This window comes from Marmota monax, unplaced genomic scaffold (assembly GCF_021218885.2).
Source record: "Marmota monax isolate L192 unplaced genomic scaffold, Marmota_monax_Labrador192_F-V1.1 WCK01_AAM20220418_F8-fsc00001, whole genome shotgun sequence".
Taxonomy (NCBI): Eukaryota; Metazoa; Chordata; class Mammalia; order Rodentia; family Sciuridae; genus Marmota; species Marmota monax.
Window position 1 is genome coordinate 14,416,559 of NW_026693777.1, and position 27,273 is coordinate 14,443,831.

General features: G+C 37.3%; 3 protein-coding genes across 9 annotated transcripts in view; 1 reads left to right on the plus strand and 2 right to left on the minus strand.

Moving 5' to 3' along the window:
- The window catches only part of L2hgdh (L-2-hydroxyglutarate dehydrogenase), a 45,196-nt gene extending 34,532 nt beyond the window's left edge, over window positions 1–10,664 (minus strand). For 2 of the 3 annotated variants that reach the window (XR_006855485.2, XM_046461704.2), the window contains exons 1-3: window positions 10,471–10,664; window positions 8,088–8,203; window positions 7,278–7,429 (exon numbers count right to left, since the gene is read on the minus strand). Coding sequence is in view for 2 of the 3 variants with exons in the window: in XM_046461704.2 (XP_046317660.1) it covers window positions 7,278–7,429; window positions 8,088–8,203; window positions 10,471–10,610 (408 nt within the window). In the remaining variant the exon portion in view is untranslated. Of the gene's footprint in view, window positions 1–7,277; window positions 7,430–8,087; window positions 8,204–8,872; window positions 9,024–10,470 lie in introns of those variants that run through there. The other variant, XM_058584520.1, reaches the window with a different exon arrangement.
- Dmac2l (distal membrane arm assembly component 2 like) lies at window positions 10,436–23,498 on the plus strand. 2 transcript variants are annotated; one of them, XM_046461705.2, is made up of 5 exons: window positions 10,436–10,589; window positions 18,229–18,340; window positions 19,427–19,635; window positions 20,593–20,764; window positions 22,328–23,498. In XM_046461705.2, the coding sequence occupies exons 2-5, from the start codon at window positions 18,234–18,236 to the stop codon at window positions 22,446–22,448; spliced, it is 609 nt and encodes a 202-aa protein (XP_046317661.1). In that variant the 5' UTR covers window positions 10,436–10,589; window positions 18,229–18,233; the 3' UTR covers window positions 22,449–23,498. The 2 variants fall into 2 exon arrangements, with proteins under 2 accessions (XP_046317661.1, XP_046317662.1); XM_046461706.2 differs by lacking the exon at window positions 10,436–10,589 and adding an exon at window positions 10,748–10,847.
- Window positions 23,499–25,393: 1,895 nt separating this feature from the next.
- Window positions 25,394–27,273, minus strand: part of Cdkl1 (cyclin dependent kinase like 1) — a 51,839-nt gene continuing 49,959 nt past the window's right edge. For all 4 annotated transcript variants that reach the window (XM_046461708.2, XM_046461710.2, XM_046461707.2 and 1 more), the window contains exon 10: window positions 25,394–26,172. In XM_046461708.2, the coding sequence (XP_046317664.1) occupies window positions 26,065–26,172 (108 nt within the window). In that variant the 3' untranslated portion in view covers window positions 25,394–26,064. The remainder of the gene's footprint in view (window positions 26,173–27,273) is intronic.

A 27,273-nucleotide genomic window follows, 5' to 3' on the forward strand; every position in this document is an offset into this window, starting at 1 on the left:
CCACATTTTTTTTATCCATTCATCTATTGAAGGGCATCTAGGTTGGTTCCACAGTCTAGCTATTGCGAATTGTACCGCTATGATCATTAATGTGGCAGTATCCCTATAGTGAGCTCTTTTAAGATCCTCAGGGAATAGTCCGAGAAGGGCGACAGCTGGGCCAAATGGTGGATCCATTCCCAGCTTTCCCAGGAATCTCCATACTGCTTTCCAAATTGGCCTCACCAATTTGCAGTCCCATCAGCAGTGTACAAGTGTACCTTTTCCCCACATCCTCACCAACACTTATTGTTGTTTGACTTCATAATGGCTGCCAATCTTACTGGAGTGAGATGGTATCTTAGGGTGGTTTTGATTTGCATTTCTCTGACTGCTAGAGATGGTGAGCATTTTTTCATGTACTTGTTGATTGATTGTATGTCCTCCTCTGTGAAGTGTCTATTCAGGTCCTTGGCCCATTTGTTGATTGGGTTATTTGTTATCTTATTGTTTAATTTTTTGAGTTCTTTGTATATTCTGGATATTAGGGCTCTATCTGAAGTGTGAGGGGTAAAAATTTGTTCCCAGGATGTAGGCTCTCTATTTACCTCTCTTATTGTTTCTCTTGCTGAGAAAAAACTTTTTAGTTTAAGTAAGTCCCATTTGTTTATTCTTGTTATTACCTCTTGGGCTATGGGCGTCCTATTAAGGAATTTGGAGCCCGACCCCACAGTATGTAGATCGTAGCCAACTTTTTCTTCTATCAGACGCAGAGTCTCTGATTTGATATCAAGCTCCTTGATCCATTTTGAGTTAACTTTTGTACATGGCGAGAGAAAGGGATTCAGTTTCATTTTGTTGCATATGGATTTCCAATTTTCCCAGCACCATTTGTTGAAGATGCTATCCTTCCTCCATTGCATGTTTTTGGCCCCTTTATCAAATATAAGAAAGTTGTAATTTTGTGGATTGCTTTCTGTGTCCTCTATTCTGTACCATTGGTCCACCTGCCTGTTTTGGTACCAGTACCATGCTGTTTTTGTTACTATTGCTCTGTAGTACAGTTTGAACTCTGGTATCGCTATACCTCCCGATTCACACTTCCTGCTTAGAACTGCTTTTGCTATTCTGGGTCTTTTGTTTTTCCATATGAATTTCATGATTGCTTTATCTATTTCTACAAGAAATGCCGTTGGGATTTTGATTGGCATCGCATTAAACCTGTAGAGAACTTTTGGTAATATCGCCATTTTGATGATGTTAGTTCTGCCTATCCATGTGGTGTGTGCAGTGCCAGTGAAAGGTGGGGAATAAAGAGTTGCTGTTTGAATCTACAAGGCTTTGTGGCGGCTCGGTTATTTGTGCCCAGCCAGACTGCGGCAGACCAATATTTCTTGTAAATACACACACAAAAAAAATTTGAGTGAGGAGGGGGTGCTGGGGATCAAACCCAGGGCCCTGCACCTCTTAAGCATGTACTCTATCACCAAGCTGCACCCTCAGCCCTACCATATAAAGACTGATGCAAAAATCCTAAACAAAATATAAAAACTAAATGCAGTAATATATAAATATCATCTCATGATCTAGTAGGATTTATCACACAGCAAGGCAAGATCAATTTCACATCCAAAAACCAATGAATGTAATTTACTATAGTAATAAAGTTCAAAACCACATAACCACCTCAACAGAATCAGAAAAGGCATTTGAGAATTTCCAGCATCCTTTCATGATTAAAAAACAAAAATAAAAACCATTCCACAAGCAAGGAGTAGAAAGGAACTTCTTTAGCCTGATAAAGGGACTCTACCAAAGCCACAAAAACAAAAACAAAACAAAAAACCCACAGTTAGCGGCATACTCAAATGGAAAATACCAAAAAAGCAACACAAAAACAACCACTTTTACTACTTCTACTCAACACTGTTTTGGTAGTTCTAGCCAAGGAAATTAAGCAAGCAAAATAAATAAATAAAAGGCCTCTGTAATGGTAAATTTGAATTGTCAACTTGGTTGGATTAAGAGATGACTAAGAATAAGAGGCGTCTGGGTGTGTCAATGAAAGTGTGTCTAGGAATGGTGGTCCTGTGGGATGGTGAACAGAAGTGGAGACCCTCCCTAAGTGTGGACAAAGGTTGGAGGCTTGGGTGGAAAACATATGGAAGAACAAGGAAGCAGCAGCAGATACAAGCTCAATTCTTCTTGATGGATTCTTGATTGCTGCTGCAATTGCCTGAAAACATCAGACTCAAGCTCCTCCAACTCTTTCCAAAGTGGACTTGGCCTGAGATTCTCCAGAGAGTTTCCAGAAGCCTTCAATCCCAGACTAGGGTACCACTGTTTATCCCTCCTGTTCTGAGGCTTCAGCATCTTGGACTGTTCAGCTACTGGTTTCTTATCTCTCCAGCCTACAGTCAAGGGGCTACCCAGCTTCTGGTTCTGTAAGCCAAATTATTAAGTTCCCTTTTTATAATCATATGTATAATATATATATGTGTGTATATATGTATACACAGATAGATAGATGTCTCCTGTTGGTTCTGTTCCTCTAAAGAACCCTAATACGGGCTGGGGATGTGGCTCAAGCGGTAGCGCGCTTGCCTGGCATGCGTGCGGCCCGGGTTCGATCCTCAGCACCACATACAAACAAAGATGTTGTGCCCGCCGAAAAATAAAAAATAAATATTAAAAAAAAAAATTCTCTCTCACTATCTCTCTCTCTCTTTAAAAAAAGAACCCTAATACAGCACCCAAACTGAAAAAGAAATAAAACTTATTTGTCATGATCTTTCAGATAAAAAAGCCTATGAAATACATACACCTATACTCACACAGTCATACACAATTAGAACTAATAAATTAGTTCGGAAAGACTTCAGGATTTAAAAAAAAAGTCAATATACAAAAATTAATCATAGTCTATATGTTTAGCAAAGAATAATCAAAAATAAAACTAACACAATTCCCTCATAAAAGCGTCAATAAGAATAAAACAATAAGAAACAAATTTAATCAAAAGAGGGTGTAAGGTCCTTGCTTAAGTGACAGCCACCATTTTCCCACTCAAGGACCTTTCCCAGAGAGGATCACCTCTCCCTCATACCAACCCAACCCTTCACCAGGCATTCTTTCCTGCCCAAGAACATATTACCACTCTCTCATATCAACCCCACCCTTAAACCCACCCTCATTAGGTCCTGCCCAACTCAGATCCCTGAGCCTGGCCATAAAAGTGCCAAAATCCAAGCCTGTCCAGCCTCTTTCTATCTATGGAGATATGGCCTTTATTTATCAGCTCTGATAAATAAACTCTCTTATGTATCTCTGCCTGGTCTCCCTCTTTCATTTAATTTCTGGCTCGCCTGGCTTCTGCTTTCTCACTTTCAGGGCAAGACTGGGACTGGGGTTGTAGCTCAGTGATAGAGCACTTGCCTAGCAGCATGAGGCTCTGGGTTTGATCCTCAGCACCACATAAAGAATTGATTGTTATGGTATCATAGGGCTTATGTTCAAGTAACTCTTATTTAACTTAATAATAGTTCCAGGGGCTCCTGGCTCAGGGGTAGAGCACTTACCTAGAATGTGTGAGGCACTGGGCTTGATTCTCAGCACCACATATAAATAAACTTTAAAAATAAAGGTCCATTGACAACTACTTAAAGAAGGCCAGACCTATACACTGAAAACTATACAACATTGTTGAAAGAAATTAAAGAAGATCTAAATAAGTGAAAGAAATCCTGTGTTCACGGACCGCAAGATTTTATAATGTTAACATGGCAGTATTCTCCAAATTGATCTACATATTCAATGTAATTCCTATCATAATCCCACCTGCCTTTTGGGAGAAATTGACAAATTGCCCCCAAAATTTGTTTAGAAAGGCTGGGGTCCCAGAATAGCTATACTAATCTTGAAAAAGAAAAAGTTGGAGAACTCAACTCCTGTACTGGCATAAGGATACACATATTATCGACGGAACTGAGAATCCATAAACATTTTTTGTTCAATGGATTTCTAATAAGGGTGCCAACACAATTAATGTAGAAGGAATAGTCTTTCCAACAAATGATGCCGACACAACTAAGTATCTATATGCAAAATATGAAGTTGAACCCCTCCCTCATACCACATATCAAAATTAATTCCAAGGTGATCATAGACTTAAACATAAGAGCTAAGGCTGGAAAACTCTTAGAAGAAATTACTGGAGAAAACCTTTATGATCTAATGTTAGGCAATGACTTCTTAGATATGATATTAGAAGCACAAACAACAAAAGAAAAAAGATAAACTGGACTGTTATGGTTTGGATATGAGGTGTCCCCTGAAAACTCCTGTGTTAAGGCAGGAAGTTCAGAGGTAAAATGGTAAAATTGTGAGAGACATAATCTAATCTAGTCTACCTTACTTTGACTAAACTAACTGGGTGGCAACTCTTGGCAGGTGGGCATGGCTGGAGGAGGTTGGTCACTGGGCATTGGGTGCATGACCTTGAAAGATGATCTTCTGCTTTCTCTGCTTTCTGGCTGTCTGGAGCTGAAGAGCTTTCCTCCACTGTGCCCTTTGGTCATGAATATTCCTCCTTATCTTTGGCCCAGAGCCATGGAGTCAGCCAATCATAAACTGAACCTCGAAACTATGAGCCAAAATAAACTTTTCCTCTTCTAAGTTGTTCTTGTCAGGTATTTTGGTCAATGTATGAAAAAGATGACTAACACACTGGACTTTATCAAAATTAAAAACTTTAGTGCTTCAAAGGACACCATCATGGAAGTAAAAAAGAAAAACCTACAGAATGGCATAAAACATTCCAAATCACCTGGGTAATACAGCAGTTCTCCCTTATCCACAGTTTCATTTTCTGATGTTTTAGTCATCTGCAGTCAACCACAGTCCAAAAATATAAAATGAAAAATTCCAAAAATAAATAATTTAAAAGTTTAAAACTGCATATCACTCTGCATAGCAGGATCCAATCTTGCACAACTCTGTTCCACCTTGTCTAGGATATGAATCATTCCTCTCTCCAGTGTATCTATATTGTATACACTATTCACCCATTAGTCACATTGTAGCCATCTCAGATACCAGATTGACTGTCATGGTATCATAGTGCTTATGTTCAAGTAACTCTTATTTTACTTAATAATAGCTCCAGGGGCTCATGGCTCAGTGATAGAGCACTTGCATAGTATATATAAGGCACTGTGTTTGATTCTCAGCATCACATATAAATAAATTTTTTAAAAAAGGTCCATTGACAACTAAAAAATAAGTAATAGCTCCAAAGCACAAAGTAGTGATATGGCAAGTGTCATCTCACATCATCACAAGGATGAATACAGCACAATAACACATTTGAGAGAGAGACTAATCACATTCACATAACTTTTATCATGACTTATTGTTATAATTGTTCTTTTTATTTGTTATTATTATTACTTTCTTACTTTGCCTATTTTTACATTAACTTTTGCATATGAAACATCAAGGTATATTTAAGATTCAGTGCTATGCAAGGTGTCAGGATTTACAGGGAGTCTTGGAAAGCATACTTTATGGATTAGAAGGGAATACTTTATCTAGAACATATATAAGAACATATACTGCTCAGCAACAAAATAAGAAGTAGCTTAATTTTAAAATGATCAAAAGATCTGAATATACATTTTTCCAAAGAAGCTATAGAATGACTGAAAGCACATGAAAAGATGTCAAACCAGATCCAGCAATCCCACTACCGGGTATATACCCAAAGGAAATGAAATTGAAATGTCAGAGAAATACCTGTACTCCTACATTTATCATATCATTATTCACAATCTCCAAGACATGGCATCAACCTAAGTGTCCATCAATGGATGCATATATAAAGAAAATGCAGCATATTTACACCCTAAAAAGGAAGGAAGTCTTGTCATTTGTTGACAATACAAATGACCCTTAAAGACATTATGTCTTCACATCATCAAGTGAAATAAACCAAGCACAGAAAGACTTATACTGCGTGATCTTAAAAGTAGAGAGTAGAATGGTGGTTACCAGTGGCTGGGGGTGGGTGGGATTAGAAAAATGATGGTCAAAAGATACAAAATTTCCGTAAGACAAAAGGAATAAGTTCAGAAGATCCATTGTATAAAGTGGTGACTATAGTTATTAACAATATACTATATTCTTGAAGACTGCCAAGAGAGTTTAAGATTTTTAAAATGATAAGTATATGAAGGCATACATGTTAGCTAAATGTAGTCATTCCACAATGGCTATGTTATCATGTACATATACATACTCATGTACATGATGCACACAATATGTATAATTTTGCCAATTAAAAATAAATTAATTTAAAAAATGATTATCAACCTCATTAATCATTAGGAAAATACAAATCAAATCCACAATGAATACAACTTCATATCTACTAGAATGGCTAAAACACAAAGACAATAACAGGTATTGGTGAGGATATAGAGAAATTGGAATCCTCATTAATTACTTGGGGAAATGCAATGTAATACAGCATTTTAGAAAAGAGTTGGGCAATTCCACAAAATGCTAAAGATGGAGTTTCCCATATGACTCAATAATTCTACTCCTAGGTATATAACAGGGAGAAATAAAAACATGGTCCCATAAAACAGGTACAGAAATGTCCACAACAATATTCACAACAGAAAAAAATGTGGAAACAACTGAAATGTCTATCAACTGATAAAGCAGATTTAAAAAAAAAAACCCAAATGTGGCACATCCATACAATGAAATATTTGGTCACAAAAGGGAATAAAGTGCTGATTCATGCTATGACCTTTGAAAACACTAAGTTAAATCAGTCATAAAAGACTACATGAAAAGATGCCCTGACATGAATTCTACTTATATAAAATTAACAGAATAGGCAAATTCAGAGACAGAACGTACATTAGTAGTTGCTAAGGGATCAGGGAAGGTGGAAATGGGAGTGACTGCTAATTGGTATGGGGTTTCTTTTTGGGGTGAGGAAAATATTCCAAAATTAGATAGTGTTGTGATGGTTACGCAATTTTGTGAATAGACTAAAAGCTGAACTGTACACTTTAAAATTGTAAATTACATATTAATGAAGCTATTATTTTAAAAGTTACATGGAATTAGTCATATCATCATTTTTTGTTATTCTCTAATACTAGATTGCACAAATTATATAGATACAGGAAAAGTTTTAAAAATTTTTTTAAAAATTCAACATTAAAACATCAGCAAGAAAAGGCTAATAATTACACATAAGTCAAGGCCATAGTAAAATATCATACCTTGCCACACTGCTTGTAGGAAATTCCCTTCTTGTTACAGTACTCATAGATGAGGTCTGCACCTTGTACACACAATTTAGCTTTTAGAGATTCAGGTTTATAATAAATTCCACTATGTATGACACCACTGTTATGTCCAGTCTGGTGAGTAGCTACAGAACAAGAGAAGCAGCATAAAGAGAAAGTCCATGACTCACACAAAACCTAAAAGGTGAGGAAACAATTACAGTTGATGCTACTAGATACCAAATCATTTAAAATTCTACTTCAATTTTTTCAGTTTACTGGTAATTTCCTCTAGCAGATGTCCCTGGTATCCATGTCACATTGCTCCTGCCTATCTCTGATTTCAACTATAACTCACTTCTCTAGAACCAGCAAACCACTTACCAATAGGACTCTCTGCACTCTGTCCCAAGACTTTTTCTATCTTTTAGGGGAAGGGTAGAGGCTGTTCCACATCACTAGGGACAATCCGCAAGCAAAAGAGACAACAATTGATAGATAAACAAGCACAATCCTAGAAAACATTACACAGCTCTTTAGAGGTCCCAGTGGAATCAAGCTCACAGAAGCAACTTCAATAGGCACCCTCCTTCCTTGTCTTACTCTCTCCATCCCCTCACTCCTTCCTACCTCCTCAGATAACCTCTCAAATAAATTACCCACACACAAGTTCTTGTTCCAGGTTCTACTTTTAGGAGAACCCAAAATAGGCTATTAACATTGACATTTGGCATGATTGATTGTACTGACAGAATGAACAGGTGCATAAGCAAGCCAGAAGATCAACACTGATAACATACATACCTAAATCTTTCTCCTTTTCCAGAACACCAATTGAAAGTGTAGGATGTCGCAGGATAAGTGCTCTGGCAGAGGCAAGGCCCACAATTCCACCACCAACAATGACTATATCAAATGAGCTTTAAGGAAAAAAAAAAATGGCATTTAAAGAAATTTGTTTATAGTAGATATCACCAAACTTCACATGCACAATTTTCATCATTAGCAGACAATTAAACTATTAATTTATAATAATTGAAATAATATGCATTTAGTTTTTATGCTATTTGGTTTCACTCTCATGTAAAATCACAGACAATGATTGTCAGTAGATTAATTACAGTCTATTTACTGGCAGAGAGGATGGTTGGTCACCTAAGCTGCACTGTCTCTACAGTACCCCACTTGGCCAGTTACATCAGTGATGACTTTTGTGTTAAGCATCATACTTTCTTTACCACCTATCCTTTCAAAATTCAAATGCAGTATTCTTGAGGACAGCCTAACACATTAAGCCTTTAACATCTTTCTGTGCCAGGATTTATACATTTTTTTTTCTGTTGAAAAGAAAACAGCAGTAGGAATTTTGTGAAATAGTGGGTCCAGAATATGCTAGAACCACTGAAGTAAGACAATGCAAATTAAAACTACAATGAGATATCACTATATCTCTGTCAGAATGACTAAAATGAAAAAGTGAAAACACCACATGCTGGTGAGGATGAGGAAAAACTGGATCACTTACAGATTAATTACTGCCACTCCCAAAGAGTAAGGCGATTTCTTTAAAAAACTAAATATGCACTTACTACATGACTCAGCAACTGCATCCTTAAGCATTTATCCCAAAGAAATGAAAGCTTATGTTCATAGCAGTTTTATTCATAATAGGCAAAAACTGCAAACAGTCCAGATGTCCTTCAACTGGTGAATGGTTAAACAAACTGTAATGCATCCGTGCCACGGAATGCTATTCAAAAATGAGAAGAAAAAAAAACCCACTATCAATATTGGCAACATCTTGGATTGATAGATCTCAAGGACATTATGCTGTGTGAGGAAAAATTAATATCAAAAGATTACACAGTTTTTATTTATATATCATGATCAAAATGACAAAATTATAGTAATGGAGTATGGATTAGTGGTTGCAAAGGGTTAGGAAGAGTGAAGTCGTAGGGTGTGAATATGAAGGGGATATGGAACAATTCTATATCTTAATTGAGGTTCTTGTTACACAAATAAACACATATGATTAAATTGCATAGAAAGTGCATAAATTGTATACAAATACACAAACACAAAAATGAGTGAATGTAAAAAACTAATGAAACCTGTACAAGGTCTGTGGATTGTGCCAGTATCAAATCAATTTTCTACTTTTGATATTGTTCTACAGTTCTGTAAAAATGTTATCATTGCCCTAAAAGTGTGAAGGCTCTGTACTATTTTTGCATCTTCCTATGGATCTATAATTATTCCAAAATAAAAAATATTTTAAAAATTTTCACTAAACCTACTTTTCTTCCCTTAAGAAAGGCTTCCCAAAAGAATGGTCTACTTATGGCACAACCAATCATTGACACTGTTAACTCCTGTCCCTTTCCAATTCACTACCACATAGTAACCAGAGTCATCAATTGAAACAACATTAATCTCTCCCCTATTTTAAACCTTTTTAATAGTTTCTCATGGCTCTTAAATAAAAATCAGTGTGTAGTTAAAATTAAATCTCTGTTGTAACATAGCAGGTGTCATTCCATGCTTCCTGTCTTCCACTAAGCTCCAGTCATACTCATTATTGCCCACCTTCTAATCCTCAAAATAACCAAAAGCTTTCCACCCTTAAAGCCTTCACACAGACTGTTCCTTCTAGGAGAGGATAGAAAGACAGTGGTTTCAAATGTGAGCTCCAAACATCAAATTACAGGACACTGAATTTTACTGGTTTTTAATAGGCAACGGAGATGCTTCGCACAAGGACAAATGGCCGATTTAAGCCCGATCCAAGCAACACCAGGGATACCAGCTAATAAACAGTATATTTGATTGTTTACAGTGTGTTAGATCTTTTTATCTTCAAAACGACCGCGAACAGGAGAGACGAAGATCCTATTCACAATTCAGACTTTTAATTAACCCGCCTATAGTTGAACATAACGTGGAAGGGTGTATGTAAAGCCAGACCTGTTCCTGACCTCCACTCAACACTGTCTCTCCTCCGGCCCATAAATAACAGCGAATAAACTCGCAGCTCCATAGCTCCTAAGATCCAGCTCTACAGGATTCCAACCTTCTCCCAGGCCCCGCCTGACAAGGAAGTACCAGTAGGTGTATAAATTCAGCACGAGGCAGCACTGAAAGCAGCAACAGCGCAGGCGGCGAGGGCGGGTCATTTGCCACTCACCTGCTGCTAGCACTGCGGACACCCCCGCAAAGCGGCCAGGGCCTTCCGGACGCCGACCCGCACACCCCGGAGAAGCTCCCGGGGAAGCCCCCACGGGCCCGTCCGCAGGCACCCCCCAGGTAACGCAGCACCGGTACCATCGCCTGCACCCACTCCCCTTGCTCGGCCCCTAGAGGTGGCAGCTTTAGCCCAATAGTGCCTGGGTCCCGCTACTCTCTAACCCCGCCCCTCAAGCGGGGACCAATGAGACGTGCGTTTTCACCACACGTGGGAGCTGCGGGAGCCTGCCAATGGGCGCCCGCGGCGGAGGGCGAAGGGCAGGCCGGCGCGCTGTAGACGCGTGGATGCCGGCTCGCTCGCTCCCTCCCTGCGACGCTGTGAGTAAAGGACCTAGGCCCCGCGCGGGGCGGGACTAGGATAGTGGTTATGCTCGCCCCTTTCCCTTCTCCCAAACCTGGCTAACTGAAAAGCGAGCCGGGCAAATCTCGCGTCTTCGACTTTGACCGCCGAGCGGATCGGGCCTCGGGGAGAAAGCCTGGGAGTGATTACGGCCCGCCCCTGGGCTGCTGGAGGGTATTGCTGGGCGGACGCTCCCGGCCCTAGCCCTGGGGGCTCTTTGTCACGGCTACGCCCAATAGCCGGCTATCTCCTGGACTTCTTGCCTGACTGTTGGCGGTGCCATTCATTCAGTTATTGATTTGTCTTGTTAATACGAGCGCCTACTATACTGGACCGAGCACTGAGTACTGGATGGCCAGACAGTTTAATCTCGCCATCATTTAGCGATCTGTGTCCTTTTCTCAGTTTTAAAAATGCTCTCTGGAACTCGGAACAGCGAATCACCTGTGCATGTCACTTCATCGCAGTTTCCTTATCTGTAAAATTAAGGCAATGGGCTATGTAATCTCTAAAGGACCTTCTAACTGTAAAATTATGTGATTTTTTTTTCCTACCATCCCAGTATAATACTTAATTATCTCTGCTTTGTGACAGTTTTTAAATTTTTAGGATCAGGAGAACTGATAAAATAGAACGGTATAACTTTATTGCTGGGAGGACTTAAGGCTATTTTTCAGTCATTAGATACCTCTGGGAAGTCACTTCACCTCTTTGCCTCAGACCCTTCTCTGTGAACATGGGTCTTTTAGCAGACTGTTTGAGAGAAGGCTCATCAGATCTTGAGCACAGTGAAGCACACAATTGAAAAGAGAAGATGGCTATTTTAAAAATTCAACATATCTTGAGATATTGGTAGTGTCTCATGCAGTTCAGGAAATAATGGAGATCCTGCATACCTTTTGCCCATCTTCCCCAATGATAAACCTTGTAAAACTATAGTACACTATCACAACCAGGTAAACTTATTCAGATTTCCCTAGTTTTACATTTGTGTGTGTTTCTATAAATTACCATCATGTGTGTAGATTCATGTATCTACCAACAGGTCAAGATACAGCACAGTTCCATCACTACAAGGAACCCTCCAGATGCCTTTGTATAAACTACAACTTTCCCTCATAGCCCTCCCTCAAATTTTTTCTTTTTCCCTTCTAACATTTTGTTATTTAAAGAATATTATGTAAGTGTAATTTTACAGCATGTTAACTTTAGGGGATTGACCTTTTGTATTTAGTGTGATCCCTTGACATTCATCCACATCATTGGGTATATCAAAAGTTCATTGCTTTTCACTACGGAGTACCAGTTCATAATATGAATGTACTATAGTATGATTAACCTTTCACTAATTGAAGGACATCTGAGTTGTTTCCAGATTTAGAGTGTCATAAATAAAGCTGTTATGAATTTTATTGTACAGCTTTTTTGTGTGAACCTGTTTTTATATCTCTAGGATAAGTGTTCCAAGAGTCTGATTGTTGGGTCGAATTGCAAGCACATGTTTAATTTTGTAAGAAACTGCCAAACTGTTTTCCAAAGTGGCTGTACCACTTTATATTCCTACCAGTTATGTTTGATCCAATTCTCTTCATTGTCACCAGCATTATGTGTTCTCACTATTTTTTAACTTTTAGCCATTCTGATAGATGTGTATGGAGGTGGTTATTTTTTTATTTTGCACAGGGTATAGTTGATTACAGAATTATGTACTTGCAGGGGCCAGTTTTTTCCCCCCATAGGCCATTTGGGCCCATAGTAGTGTTTTGTTTTGTTTTGTTTTTCAATTGTGATTTCGAACATGTGCTTCTTAGTTTAGCAAGGGTGAAAGTACTCAGAACACACATGCCCTTTCATAAAATTTTCTCTGCTTGCTCTCCCTCACAATTTGAATAGTAGTTTATTTTGGTTAAGTAATTTGAATTCAAGAGCTTGTCTTGCATTCATATACCCTGTAACATTTGTGGGTAGAAACTTTTGTATTCCTGACACTACCTTTCTTTAGAGTTCATGTTCAACTTGTCTATGTAACAAGTTAGTCAATAAGTGCCATTTGATAGCCTCAGAACAGTATTGGGGATCTTTGATTCCAACTCCTAATGAATTGCTCTGTTGATCTGTTTCATTTGATTCTAGATACCCCAATAATAAGAACTAGAATCAACAATGGGTGATGTACAGCGCTACAAGGTTGTAACTAAGAGAAAAAAGTCCCTCATCCTGTTGCCCACTCCCCTTTACCACTCTCAAGAATTAGTTGTGTGTTACTGGGAATTGAACCTAGGACTCTTTTTTTAGGGGAGGTGCGTACTGGGGATTGAACTCAGGGGCACTGAGCCACATCCCCAGCCCTATTTTGTATTTTATTTAGAGACAGGGTCTCACTGAGTTACTTAGGGCCTCATTAAATTGCAAAGGCTGTCTTTGAACTCATGATTCTCCTGTCTCAGCCTCTCCAGCTGCTGGGATTACAGGCATGTGCCTGGCTGAACCTACGACTCTCTACCACTGTGCAACATCCCCAGCCCTTTTTAAATAACCCAGTCAGTAATTGCATTTAATATATTAAATCATAACTTTCAGTTTAAAAAGATCTTACTGCCTTCATGAAAACAAGGAAACTCTCAATCAAACCTACTCATGAAACACTTTGTATATATCCTTTTTATTTTTATTTTATGTGGTGCTGGGGATTGAACCCAGGGCCTTGTGCATGTGAAGCAAGCACTCTACCAACTGAGTTTTATCCCCAGCCGATTTTGCATATATCTTATTGTGAATAATACATTAGAGGTGTGACTGTCTCTAAATCACAAACATAATTGCAGCTTTTAGAAACACTGCTACAAACTTATGGCTCTAAACCATGTTCTGATAGCAATAAATTTGTTTTGTTTTGCATAATTTGTATTCCTGGGTTATTTATGGCACCAGTAATTCAGTACTTATTTTCTAACTTGGTTTGTAATTGTTTTCTTTCCATTTTATCAGAGCCAGATACACTAACTCACCACCAGAGGTCCTCTTTCCCTATAGAAAGCATTCTCAGGGTAGCTGCTGCTTGACGCTGTAATTCCCCAAGTCTCAAGTAGCAAAAGTTGTAATTAAGAATGTAAACAAACAAACAACAAAAAACCCTACTGTTTGTTTTAACCTTTATTGCCAAGTATAATTTAAATTTTCATGTTTAAATTATTTAAAATATAAAACGAGTGTTTTTAGAGGTCATAGCTGATGTAAATTAGGCCTTCCCTTTATTTTTATTTTTTTTTAATTTTTGTTGTTGGTTGTTCAAAACATTACATAGTTCTTGATATATCATATTTCACACTTTGATTCAAGTGGGTTATGAACTCCCCTTTTTACCCCGTGTACAGATTGCAGAATCACATCAGTTACACATCCATTGATTTACATATTGCCATACTAGTGTCTGTTGTATTCTGCTGCCTTTCCTATCCTCTACTATCCCCCCTCCCCTCCCCTCCCCTCTTCTCTCTCTACCCCCTCTACTGTAATTCATTTCTCCCCCTTGTATTTTTTTTCCCTTTCCCCTCACTTCCTCTTGTATGTAATTTTGTATAACCCTGAGGGTCTCCTTCCATTTCCATGCAATTTCCTTTCTCTCTCCCTTTCCCTCCCACCTCTCATCCCTGTTTAATGTTAATCTTCTTCTCATGCTCTTCATCCCTACTCTGTTCTTAGTTACTCTCCTTAGGCCTTTCCTTTAAACTGAATTAATGGGCCAAAATAAATCAAGTGAAAGTATTCAATTTTCAAAGACCACATCACCTACTTAATAACAGTTTCTTTGGTTTGACTTTTATCCATGGAAATTTGTCAACCATTAAAGACTTTCTTAACAAATATTTATTAAACTTTTGCATTAAGCTGAGGAAAATAGAAATGAATGAGACCTTTGGTCTTCCTCCTCCTCTGCATGCTTCTTTTTTTCTTCCTAACTAAAATTCTTAGTCATTAAAATCCATCTCAAAAGACACCTCTGGTGTGAAGCTTCCCCTCACTCCCTTTTCTATGCTCATGTGGCACTTGTTCACACCTCTCTTAAGATTCCATGTTGGATATTATTTGTTTACATGCCATTTATCTTCTTTGTTATACTGTACATTTTATGAGGACAGGAACCAGGACTTTCTCTCTTCTCTATAGCTTTTGTTATTGTTTTGTCTTACGATTATTATTATTTTTTTTTGCAGTAAGAATAGCAGACATTCAGTAAACATTTATTAAGTGAATGAATGAATGAGTGGATAGATGTGGCATTTGAGTAACTTCTTGAGATTGGGTAAGGTTTCAACAGGATTGGATGGAAGGTAAATAAAGGGAATAACCTGTGTAGAAGCTGGGAAAGCCCAGATTGAAAATGAGGTTGGCAACCAATATAGTTGTTAAAAAGGCAGGTGTAGGTGGAGAGTGCTTTAACAAAAAGCTGAAGAGCATTGAGAACATTGGTAGTAGGGGCAGAGGTTTGTAGTAATGAAGACAGAGTGATGGTGGAAACAAAATGAAGTGGGAGCTAAGGATGTAGCTCAGTGGTAGAGCACTTGTCTAGCATTCATAGATTCTGGGTTCAATGGATAGCAACATGGCGTGGGGAAAGAGAGAAGAAATAAAGAAGGCAGTAGGTGATTCCAGGGTTCTGTCCTCAGTCTTCATTTCTCATTGTTCCATTACCTCAACATCCACAGTTACTTCCTCAATTTCTTCCTCTTTAGTTGTAGATCATCTGATGATTAAGGAAAGGTCCCTGTATTGGTTGGTTTTAGAGAAACTGGGTTTAGGTTTCAGCACTGACACCAATTAGCCATGAAACATTGAGCAAGTCCCTTTAAACACATGCATTTATTAATGCCCCACCTTGTTCCAGAAAGGATTTAGTGTGTCAGCAAGTTACTTAATATCAGGGCTTCAGTTTCCTCATCTCTAAATGAGAGGTTGGTCTAGGCAATCTAAGTTCCTTCCAGCTCTAACACTTTGTGACACTGATTCCAGTAATTTGATGGTCATCTCCACTTAGGAGTCTTGCCAACATTTCATACTTAGAATATGAAAAAAAAAAAAAAAGAAACAAAACAAAACTGAGCTCATGAGAGGCTAAGGCAGGAGGATGGCAAGTTTGAGACCAGCCTCAGCAACTTAGCACGACACTGTCTCAAAATTAAAAAGAAAAAAAAAAGTTTTTAAAGGCTGGCCAGGGATGTAACTCATTGGTAAAGTGCCCTGGATTCACTCAATTCCCAGCACCACAAAAAATAAAAAATAAAAAAACAGAACCCACAACCCCCCTGATGTTTATATTACTATCCTACCAGTGACCTAGCACCAAATTGTCATCTTCAACTCCTCTAGCCCTTGACCCTACATCCTGTGGCTCTCAACATCTCCCCCTCTCTGTTTAAACAAAAAGCATGTGGCTTAGGGACCGTGCCTGCCTTAGGTTGTCCAATAGTACATATGGTCCTTACCCGTTAGGTTGGTACCATTGCAATTGGATCTTACCCGTCATTGACTACCGGTACGGGCCACCAAATGCCGCAGTCTGGCTGGGCACAATCAGGAGCCACTTGTCAAAAGAAACTAACTTTATTTTTAGAACCACACACGCCAAACAAAACAGCCTCTCAGGAAAAACCCTCAGAGCCTCAACTGCGACCACCGGCTTTCCACAAGCCTCTCTCTCCCACACAAGCTTCTCTCCACCTCCCACAATCCTCCTGCTCTTGAGGCCGATTGGCTGGGTCACGTGGGTGGAGCCAAAAAAGTCCCCCAATGAGCAGCTCCGTGGTCTGAAAGGGCAGGGAAACAGCCCAATGAGCATCACCACAGAGGAGCCAATCAGCAAGATGTTGCTGGGGCCGCTGTGAGCCAATCATCAGCCGGCAGCTGGAAGTTTGCTGGGGCCCCTTCGGCTGTGGCTCTCAACAACATCCTACTTAGTGAGTCATATGGACTCCACAAAGTCATTCCCATCCTTCCCTGACTAGGCCCTTTCCTATGACAACATGTCAAAGACTTTGTTGGCTATCTCTGACCCATTCTCAACTTTTGTTTATCTATCTATGTATCTATCTATCTATTTATTTTCCAGAGACGGAGTCTCACTGTGTTACTTAGGCTGGCCTTAATTCCTGGGCTCAAGTAGTCTGCTTCCATTTTCCAAGTAGCTCAGGCTATAGGCATGTGCTACCATTCCCAGCTGGACCCTCAGTCTTAATATTACTGAATAAATGTTCTACAGTACAGCTCTAATAATGGCAGTATTCTATTCTAAAACCTCTGTGACTCCCAATTGCCTACAAAATATATTCCAAGTTCCCTGGCTAAGCATCTAATACCCTTTATGACCTGACTGTGCAAATTATCTGCCTCATCTTCTCATGACCCCTGTGTGCTAACTGATCTACAGTATGCCTTGAATGTTCCTGCCTCAGGTAATAACCTACCATAACTTTTCGTGACACCTTTGTCTATTGAAATCCTCTCTGTTGTTGTTGTTGTCGTCGTCTTCTTCTTCTTCTTCTTCTTCTTCTTCTTCTTCTTCTTCTTCTTTAACTCTTTGAGGCATTTATCAGGTTCTGTTATTTATTTTAACTACTTGGTAACTTGTCTTAGGCCACTCCACTCTGCATTAAATTGTTGGTTCCTTTAAGGCAGAGACCATGTTTCATCTTTGTTTCCCCATACATACCTGGCACAATACTAGAAAAAATCTGAATTGAGGTAAATAAGATTGAGACGTAGTCTTAAAATCACTTTTCAACATGTTGTAATAGCTAGAAGTTACCTGAACAAATGGTGTGCTTTTATAAATGAGAAAAACTAAGATCAGAGAGGCAGAGTTACTTGTCCACCCTTTCCCTTATGCAGTTCTTTGTGCTCCCCTGGTAACCCCACTTGCAGCTTTATCATAAGTAAATATGTTTTCATTTATTTTCTCCTGCCTGGTCACATTGCTCTCTAGATTGTAGTTGGTCATTTTGACACTGGAAATGTAGATTGGAAGTAGAGTTGATTTGAGCAAATTTGTAGCTATACTGCCTGAGTGGACACTAGGTGGCAGCACTGCAGACAGATTCTAATTGAGGTTTCAATAATGGAACTTAGGCTGGAAGGAACCTTAGACATTGTCCACGCCTTTCCCTCATTTTTGCACCAAAAAGGCAAAAACAAACAAGAACAAGAAACAGGATTGGCTTGCTCAGTAATTATTGAGTGGCAAGTGAATCGTCAGCTTAATTGGCATAAGAGCATTGATTCAGAAGTTGTGAAGCAAGTTACTATATGTAAGGGACTATGTTTGCCAGCTGATTATCTAGTATGTGTATTGTTTTGTGTGTCTAGATCAAATGATGCTGTTTGGAAAAATTTATCAGCAGTTGTGTGGCTTACAGAAACTCCCATGGTCATGTGATTCCAGACACTTCTGGGGCTGGCTGAATGCAGTGTTTAATAAGTAAGTAAGTTACTCTAACAAAAGTGAAGAAATGTGGGGATTACTTTGATGAACTCCCATGGTTATTTCTTGTATTTCCAATTTTTTTTAACAATGTGTGCAGTAAATTACTAATTTTGTTTACAAATAAAACAAGAAGCGCTAGGGTTGTAGCTTAGTGATAGAATGCTTCCCTTGCACACATGAGGCACTGGGTTGGATCCTCATAAAAATAAATAAATACAACTAAAAAAAATTAAAAACAAAAACAAATTAAACAGAAAAAAACAATATAATTACAAAATATATTACTGTGATTCTCTGGATTGCAGGATATTAGTGATTTTTCTTATTTATCTTTTTGATGTATTTCAATTTTTCTAAAATGAACATTTATTACTTTTATAATCAGAAAAACTTAGTAAATATAATTTTTAAATATTTTATAGTTGCTTAAGGAATGTTGTTAACTTTTTAAATAAACTATAACGGGAAATCAAGCTTTTAAAAAATGAGTGGGTGACATGCTTAGAAATACCATTTTGAAACTGATATAACTAACCTCCTTATTGCTTAATATAGAATTGTGATTGTTAACTAAAGGAAAAAAGGCATGTGCAGAACCACTTAAGGAGATTAATTTGAAAATTGATTCAAAGTTATTCCCTCTTTTATCATTAATAAAAGTGTTAACTAATTGTAGTCATTCATTCACTGCATAATTACTAAATATCTCTGGTGTTAAGCCCTGTGATATATATGCATCACTGAAGACCCCTGTCTGCCTGATAAACTCATACAAAAAAAAAAAAAAAAACACCTTGGGACTTGTTTGCTTCCTACCATGTGTGAGGCCCTGGGTTTGATCCCCAGCACCCCAAAATAACAACAAAATATGCCTTGACAGAATTTACCTGGAGATAAAAACAGAAGCAAAAAAGTTAGCTGTTAGAGCAACAGTTGTTTTTACTTTCATGGAATTCATTAATAACTTCTCTTTCCTTTGTCATTAAGATGAAAATGTGTTGCTCTTCTGTATATTGGTGAATGCAATTAAAAAGCTAATGATTATGTGAAAGCAAACTGCTTCTGTTTTCTTGTTAACAGAGTGGATTACGATCGCATCAGGGATGTTGGCCCTGACAGGGCTGCGTCTGAATGGCTATTACGCTGTGGGGCCACAGTGCGCTACCATGGCCAGGAGAGGTGGCAGAAGGACTACAACAACCTCCCAACAGGCCCTCTGCACAAATACAAGATTCAAGCAATCGATGCCACCAACTCTTGTATCATGAGCATTGGATTTGATTACATGGGTAACTGTCTTATTGATTTGTTTATAAGAGATGCAGGTGATTTGCAATGACCATTGTTATAGTCATAGGTATGTCCTTTTTTGCCCATTTCAGTACAGTCAGTTTGGCTTTTTCCTGTATTTGGTATTTATTTTCTCCCTAAGTTTGTTTCTACATGTCTTTTTTTTTAAAATATTTTTTAGTTATACATGGACACATATATTTATTTTGTTTATTTATTTTTATGTGGTGCTGAGGATCGAACCCAGGGTCTTACACGTGCAAGGCCACTGAGCCCCAACCCCAGCCCTATTTCTGATTTCTTCATGATTTAAATTCAAAGCTTTGTCAAACTTCTGCCATTGCAAAACTCACAATAATACAAGAGTAATTCTATCCACATGGCTTCTGCTCCCATGGACATTTCTTTCTTCTGCATCTGACTATAAAATGGCGCTGTAATAAGCACAACCTGTGTAGTGAAAATCTTATATAGTTAATAAGAAGAACAGCTATACCAGTTCTCATAGAACTTTCACTCCTCAAGTCAGGACAGTCCTGGGCAAACCAAAACCATCATTGATTGTAATGGTAAAGCAGATTCGTTTTTTTTTTTTTTTTTTTCCCTCTTTCCACATTTTTTTATTGGTGCATTATAGTTGTACATATTGATGGAATTTGTTGTTATATATTCATACATGCACACACTATAACACTGGGTCAATATCACTCCCCAGCACATACCCCTTCCCTCATATTCTCCCACTCCCGGGTTCCTTTTCTCCATGGATTTCCCTTTGATTTTCATGAGATCCTTCCCACTCCACCCCACACCTTTCTTCTCCTTTTTCCTTTCAGCTTCCACAGATGAGAGAATACATGCAATCCCTGACTTTCTGAGTTTGGCTAATTTGCCTTCACATAATGGTCTCAAGTTCCATCCGTGGCAGATTCTTAAACTGTATTTTTCCTCCCCAGAGGGCCTAGAGCATGTTGAAAAAATAACACTATGCAAGTGTCATTATATTGAGGATGACTGTTTGCAGAGGCTTAGTCAACTTGAAAAATTACAAAAAAGTCTACTGGAAATGGAAATAATTTCCTGTGGGAATATCACAGACAAAGGCATCATTGCTTTGTGTAATTTAAGGTAGGTGGTCAAAGCCAAAATGGAAACTTGATAATGATAAGGTGAATTAATCAGAATTTAAAGCCCTTGAGGGGTGGTGTTTTCTTTTAGTTCTGAAAAATATACTGGAATAAAATTACCTCACTTTTATCTATAATTCTTTAAAACAATTAAATTATCAACCTTAATACGTTAAGGCTTCATGGCATTTAAGCAACATTTTTTTTTTTAATTAAAGCTACATATTGAATGGTGCCAGCCACAGTAATCCCTCTGTAAGCATTAGCTATTGTGCTTCCTTTCCATCTTTTAAAGACATCTCCCCCAATTCTGTATTTTTGGTATCCTGATATTTGGCATATACCAGTTAGCACACAATTCATTTTTTGTTGTTGTTGTTGTTTTGGTTTGGTTTTGGATACTAGGGATTGAACCCAGATACTTTATCACTGAGCTATGACCCTAGTCCATTTTATTTATATTTTGAGACAGGATCTTGCTAGGTTGCAGAGGCGGTCTTGAACTTGTGATCCTCCTGCTTCAGCTTCTCAGGTTGTTGAGATTACAGGTGTGTGCCACCTCATCCAGCTAGCATTTAATTCTTTAAGTTGCTTTAAGTACCTTTCTGTCTCTGGAGCCTAGAACATGCCTCACACTGTAATAAATTTCAAAAACACTGCATTTTGCCAAGCATAGTGGTGCATGTCTATAATCCCAACAGTGTGGGATCACAAATTAAAGGCCTGCTTTGTGAACTTAATAAGACTCTGTCTCAAAATAAAAAATAAAATGGAATGCGGATATAGCTCAGTGGTGGAGCACCCCTTGGTTCAATCCCCAGTACCAAAAAAAAAGGGGGGGAAAGAATGCAGCCGTTGACATGAGAAAGTTGTTTTATATACTCTTCTACCACCAGTTGCCTAGACCCATATCATGGCCTGGAGCATTTAATTCCAAATGCAAAAGTAGATAATACTAGCAAGGAATATTTAATTCTAAAATTGCAGAATTCTGCATCTCATCAGAATGATGAAGAATGTAAGTTTGTTTAATCAAATCCCTATTTTAGGGATACTGTCAAATTCTGAATTTAGGTAATATAGTTCTGCTTTAATGTGTAATGATCTGAAAATGACCTCAGTATCACAGAAAGTTTGAGAAGTTTTAAACATTAGGACAAAAAGTGCTAGAATGTCCATCTCTTCCATAAGTTGAGGCTTGAAAGCTTTATCTTCTAATAGGAACTTGAGTACTTTTAAGAACCTTACCAGTATTTTTCCATTAAGGTTTTATTTCACATGCACAGGATATCTATGCCATTTTACACATGTGATTTTAGAAAAATTGTTACAAAGATTCATGTAATTAGTAACAATAATTTCTAAAGCCTGGCTTAGTTTCTAGCATAAATTTCATTTAAAGTAGTCCTCTGAATACTGCTCTAAAAGTCATTTTGAAGGTGTAGGGTTGATAGAAATACATTCTGTATGTAATTTTTCATTAAAGTTAATAAATCAAATTCATTTTTAAAGCTATAAAAGTAAAAGCCAAATTGAAGTGACTTTTTTCTTTCTCTATTTGCAGAAACCTCAGGTATTTGTTGTTAACTGATCTTCCTGGAGTAAAAGAAAACAAGAAAGAAAATCTTGTCCAAGTCTTTAAGACGGCATTGCCTTCTCTGGAACTAAAATTGAACTTGAAGTAAAATAATAAGAATCAGTAAGTGTCTTACTTCATTATGAAGGATCACTTGAAATTGTTGATCCTAAACAGCAACAAATACTATATAATCATCAACAGAAACTGTAGAGAATCTGTCATATATAGAAGATAAATATTAGATGTGACTCACTAAAGTTTCTAAATTGGAAGTGAGAAATTATGTACATTAAATCATTTTAAGAAAAGTGAAAACTAGGTGACAATTTAATTCTAAATATATTCTTCATGTAATATAAGTATCAATATACTAGATATCTCCTGGTATGTTGACTTAGAATTCTTTAAAGTTATTTAACTATACAATGCAGATTTTTTTTTGTATTAAAACAATTTATATTACAACTTTAAATTTATTGAAGCACATTGTTATAAATGCACAATTATGAAAAATTGGAAGCTAAATTACAGATTCATTGAATCAATTTTGCAGAGTAGTCACTGATTGATGAGGCATGCATTTCATATTGCTTCTAGGATTTGCACACATTTCTCATGATCCTGAATTCCTGTGTTCTTGATAGTATATGCACTTTCTTAGAATGAATATTGCTGGTTAATCTAGCATACAAGTTTAAGCTAGTGTTTCATTAAAATTGGACATAGATACTTGATTGAATAGTTTTGTCAATTGGAACAGAACAGAGGGTGACAATTGTAAAGACCAGCAGGCCACGCTGAACTTTTTGTACTTCAATTAAAAAACTGCTTTAAACAGAAAATTGTAATGTACCAATCATAAGCTAGTTTTTCTTGACTTGAATATTTTGGATGCTACCACCTATGAGTTCAAGAGACATCAAAAAGAAGTATAAACACAAAAGTCAATTTATATCTAGAAAACAGTAATAAAGAAGGAAAGAAGGTCATAAATAGATAAAACAAGTCTTTATTTTTACCTGCATGAAATAGCTCTTATTCTATTATTATTTATGTCAATTTGTTAATGGATTTCTGTATGTTTGGTTTGAACATTAAGCTATTGAATATAAACTTAACTAGAAATTATTTTAAAATAAACACTTTCTATGATGAATCTTTCAGATTGAAAAATTAAATTTAATTGTGTTTAATAAGGAAATATTCACTTTTCATGGATAAAATGAACTATCTTATGGAAAGCATAAAATGATATAGCATTTATTAATAGTGATTCCATACTGAATAAAAGGATTATAGATATGGTTGAATTGAGCATATGCATAAATTTAATAGACTTCATTAGAGAAAAATGAGCCCTTTTTCTTAGGTTTGTTTCATCACTGTGTGGTGAGTCAACTGATTGACCACAATTTAGTCTGGAACTACTTTTCTAAATGTTTTTCTGTAAAACTATTGGATGAATATAATCATCTGCTTCCATAAAATACATTTTCTTGGATTAAGGGAAAAAAGAAAAAAAATTTATTGACAAAAGTTTGATGTCCTTATCATTTGAGTCAAGACTGTGTTACAAGAATTAAATAATACTGAGACAATTATTTAACCCACTATCTGTTCTATACAAGAAGCTACATATTAGGAAGCCTTAAGGCTGGCTAGGTCACCAGAATTATTGAATAGATGACAGAATTTAGTGGATTAATTAGCAGTAAGTGAATAGGTTCAAGTGCTGTCATGAAGAAAATTAGGAGCACATCAACCAGAAGTGGTGTTGAGTTCTAAGAAATAAACATGGAGCTTCATATTATTCCTGTGTACAGGACACAAAGATTAAAAGCTTTATGATTAGGAGCAGTAGGCCAAATCAGAGCTAATGCTAAGTCTCACTGTACAAACTAAGAATCCTCAACAGAATTCCTTTCCCTCCCCCTACATACACTCTATTGGGGATTAAACTGAGGGGCACTCTCTGGGCTATATCCCCAGCCCTTTTTATTTTATTTTTGGGGAGGATCTCACTAAATTGCCCAGACAGTTATAATCATCTGCTTCCATATTTCTTGGGTTAAGGAGTAGGGTGATAGAAATATATAATGTATTTCTATCACAAACTTGTCTCAGCCTCCTGGGTAGCTGGGATTACAGACATGCACTACCACATCCTGCTGGACTACTTTCTTTTAACTTATATTTGTTAGGATTGTGTTATATAACACACACACATGCACATGTGTGCATGAGTATATACATATGTGTGTATATGTATTTTTTTTTGTATATATATATATATTATATAAGAAGATATGTCAGGGAAAACATCAGTCAACACCTGTTATGGTTTGGATGTGAGGTGCCCCCAAAAGCTCATGTGTGAGACAATTTGACAAGATTTAGAGGAGAAATGATTGGGTTATGAGAGCCTTAACCCAAATGGTGAATTAATCCCCTAATAGGGATTTACTGAGTGGTAAGTGAAGGTGGGTATGGTGTGGCTGGAGGAGGTGGGTATTAGGGCCATGCCTTTAGGGTATATATTTTTTATCTGGTGAGTGGAATTTCTCTCTGCTGCCTGATCATCTTGTGAGCTGTTTTCCTCTGCCATGATGTTCAGCTTCACCTCAAGCCCTGAGGAATGGAGCCAGCTGCCTATGGACTAAGACCTCTGAAACTGTGAGTTCCTGAATAAACTTTTCCTCTTCCACAATTTTTATGGGCAGGTTACAGTGGCAAAAAAAAAAAAAAAAGCTGACTAAAACAACATCCTATTATCTTTCATGACTCAAGTAAAAGTTCATAAGCAGTTTCTTCTAAAACCCAGATCACTATGCATTTCTACCCACAGAACTGTCTCCAAAGCCTGAGGCTAAGCTGGAGAGAATAAAGTACTTATTATTTTCAGGCTGACAGATTCAGTCCCTGTGAAGCCTGTAGGTCTTGTTCTACCCCTTGACCACCTTGGTCAGCTGCCAGGCTTCATGCCATTGTTTTCAAGAGGAATTAGGTGAACAAGTGTGGACAGATTATAATAAATCCATCTTGCTGCAAAAGTGACTAAGATGCATCCTTTACTAAAGGTAAAGACAAAAGTATTTTCAAGAAATGTATAAACATAATCATTAAATGTACAGGCAATCACAAAATCTTTATATTAAACATAAGATTTTAAATACTTTGAATAACTTAAAAAAAACTTTAAAACAAAAATCAAGAGACAGAGCAAGCAGGAAATGGAATTTTAAACATTTTGATTTCAAGAACTACAACTCTGCTTACATTGATGTCAAACTATCTGCAAGGCAGAAGTTAGGACTCGGGGCAACAGAGATCCAAGGAAATACATATGGACATTTTGTAATTCATTTTTCATATGTGGCATACAGTATAACTAAAGCATAAATCTTTTTGACATCATCTAATTTTTCTAGAAGTATGGGCAGTGGATATAGTTTATATTCTGTCCATAAGCTCAGCTTCTTAGATAAACAAAAATACAAGTGAAACTCCAAGTTTGTTTTTTTTTTTTCTATTCTGGACACCATCATCACGCATGGAAGACTGAATCTGGAATTTCCCTTCATATCTTGCCAAGTGGCTTCCCAGTTGTTTATATTTTCTCCTGGGGTGTTTTCAACACTGTGCTTGTTTTTAACTAAATGTGTAAGTTTTCTTTTCTTCAACTTATTGGTCACTTCTTCCTTTATCACCAATCTCCTAGCTTCTTAAATGTTTGGAAAATGGTAGTTAAATCTCTTGGTATTACAGTAGTACTTCTTATTCTCCAAAGCTGGAAGGATGTTATTGCTAGTAAGCTGAGGTAAGTACTGCAACTGAAAAGACAAAACCAGAAATAGATTCAAAACAATGCCGTGCATTGTTTTCATTATTTAGAATACATCACAAAAGAGGTAATTAAGCAACTTTTCAGCACAAATACTTTTTTTGGCACAAACGTAGAACCTGAGAGACAAAAGGTTTTAATTTGGTCTTTGCTTTTCCTTTTAAAGGTTTGTTTTACATTAAAAAGCAAATACACACATTAAAGAGAATTTAGAGAATATTAAAAAAATAAAATCTACAATGTTAACATTATTGTGAAATAACATAGGTTTATAGGAGTTGAGAGCTTGCTGGGACCTTAGGAATAATTTAAACCAATTCCCTGCCTTAGAGCAGAGAAAACTGATGTCCAGAGCATGAAGGAAATTTGCCTTTTATTCCCTTAAAAAGGCAAAACTACTTCCTTTGAATTTTCAGAAAATTAAATTTATTGTCAATGTTAAATGAAAGTAAGGAGAACATACTTTTTTTTCTTTCTTTTTTTTTTTTTTTTTGGTATTATATTATAAGGCCTTAAGCATCTGAAAAGAAGGTACTTCTTTTAGACCAAACAATCAAATCCTTCAGGACTTAAAAGCAATATACCAAACAGGTTCCACTATCCTTTCAAGGAGAAATACTTCCATCAGGTTTCTTTGCTCTTCAACACAAAGTAACAGTGAGATGCGGATAACCCTCCAGTCAGGAGGTGGGGAATCTATTTCTGGCCTGTTTTGCTATCTGGGTCATATATAATAAAGAATGAAACTAAAACATTCCTAACGCTGTGACTGTGTGTGGCCTATCTCAGGGCCCTGGAGATCATATAGTACCTATTCCTAATGAACTCTCCACCTCTTCCCTTCTCCAAACCTCACACACAATATGCATTCAAGATGAATGCATATACTGATGCATTTAATGCAGTGGAAGCTGCAAATGCAAAAACTAAAGTAAGATAGTTTATAGCTTAAGGAGTGCCTAGGTATATTCAGAAGTGACCAAGAGCAACCAGTCATTCTTAGCTGTGGTTCTAACTATAGACCAGAGATTGTTACAGCTTTTGCCTTCTGACAAAATATAAGGTCATTTTACCAATCAAGATTTTCCAC

Bases quoted from the DNA above. Each gene is read 5' to 3' on its own strand.
- Dmac2l (XM_046461705.2), top strand. From the start codon at position 18,234: ATGATGCTGTTTGGAAAAATTTATCAGCAGTTGTGTGGCTTACAGAAA. The intron at 19,636-20,592 runs GTAACTGTCTTA...TTTCCTCCCCAG, and splicing joins CATTGGATTTGATTACATGG to AGGGCCTAGAGCATGTTGAA. The intron at 20,765-22,327 runs GTAGGTGGTCAA...CTCTATTTGCAG, and splicing joins ATTGCTTTGTGTAATTTAAG to AAACCTCAGGTATTTGTTGT.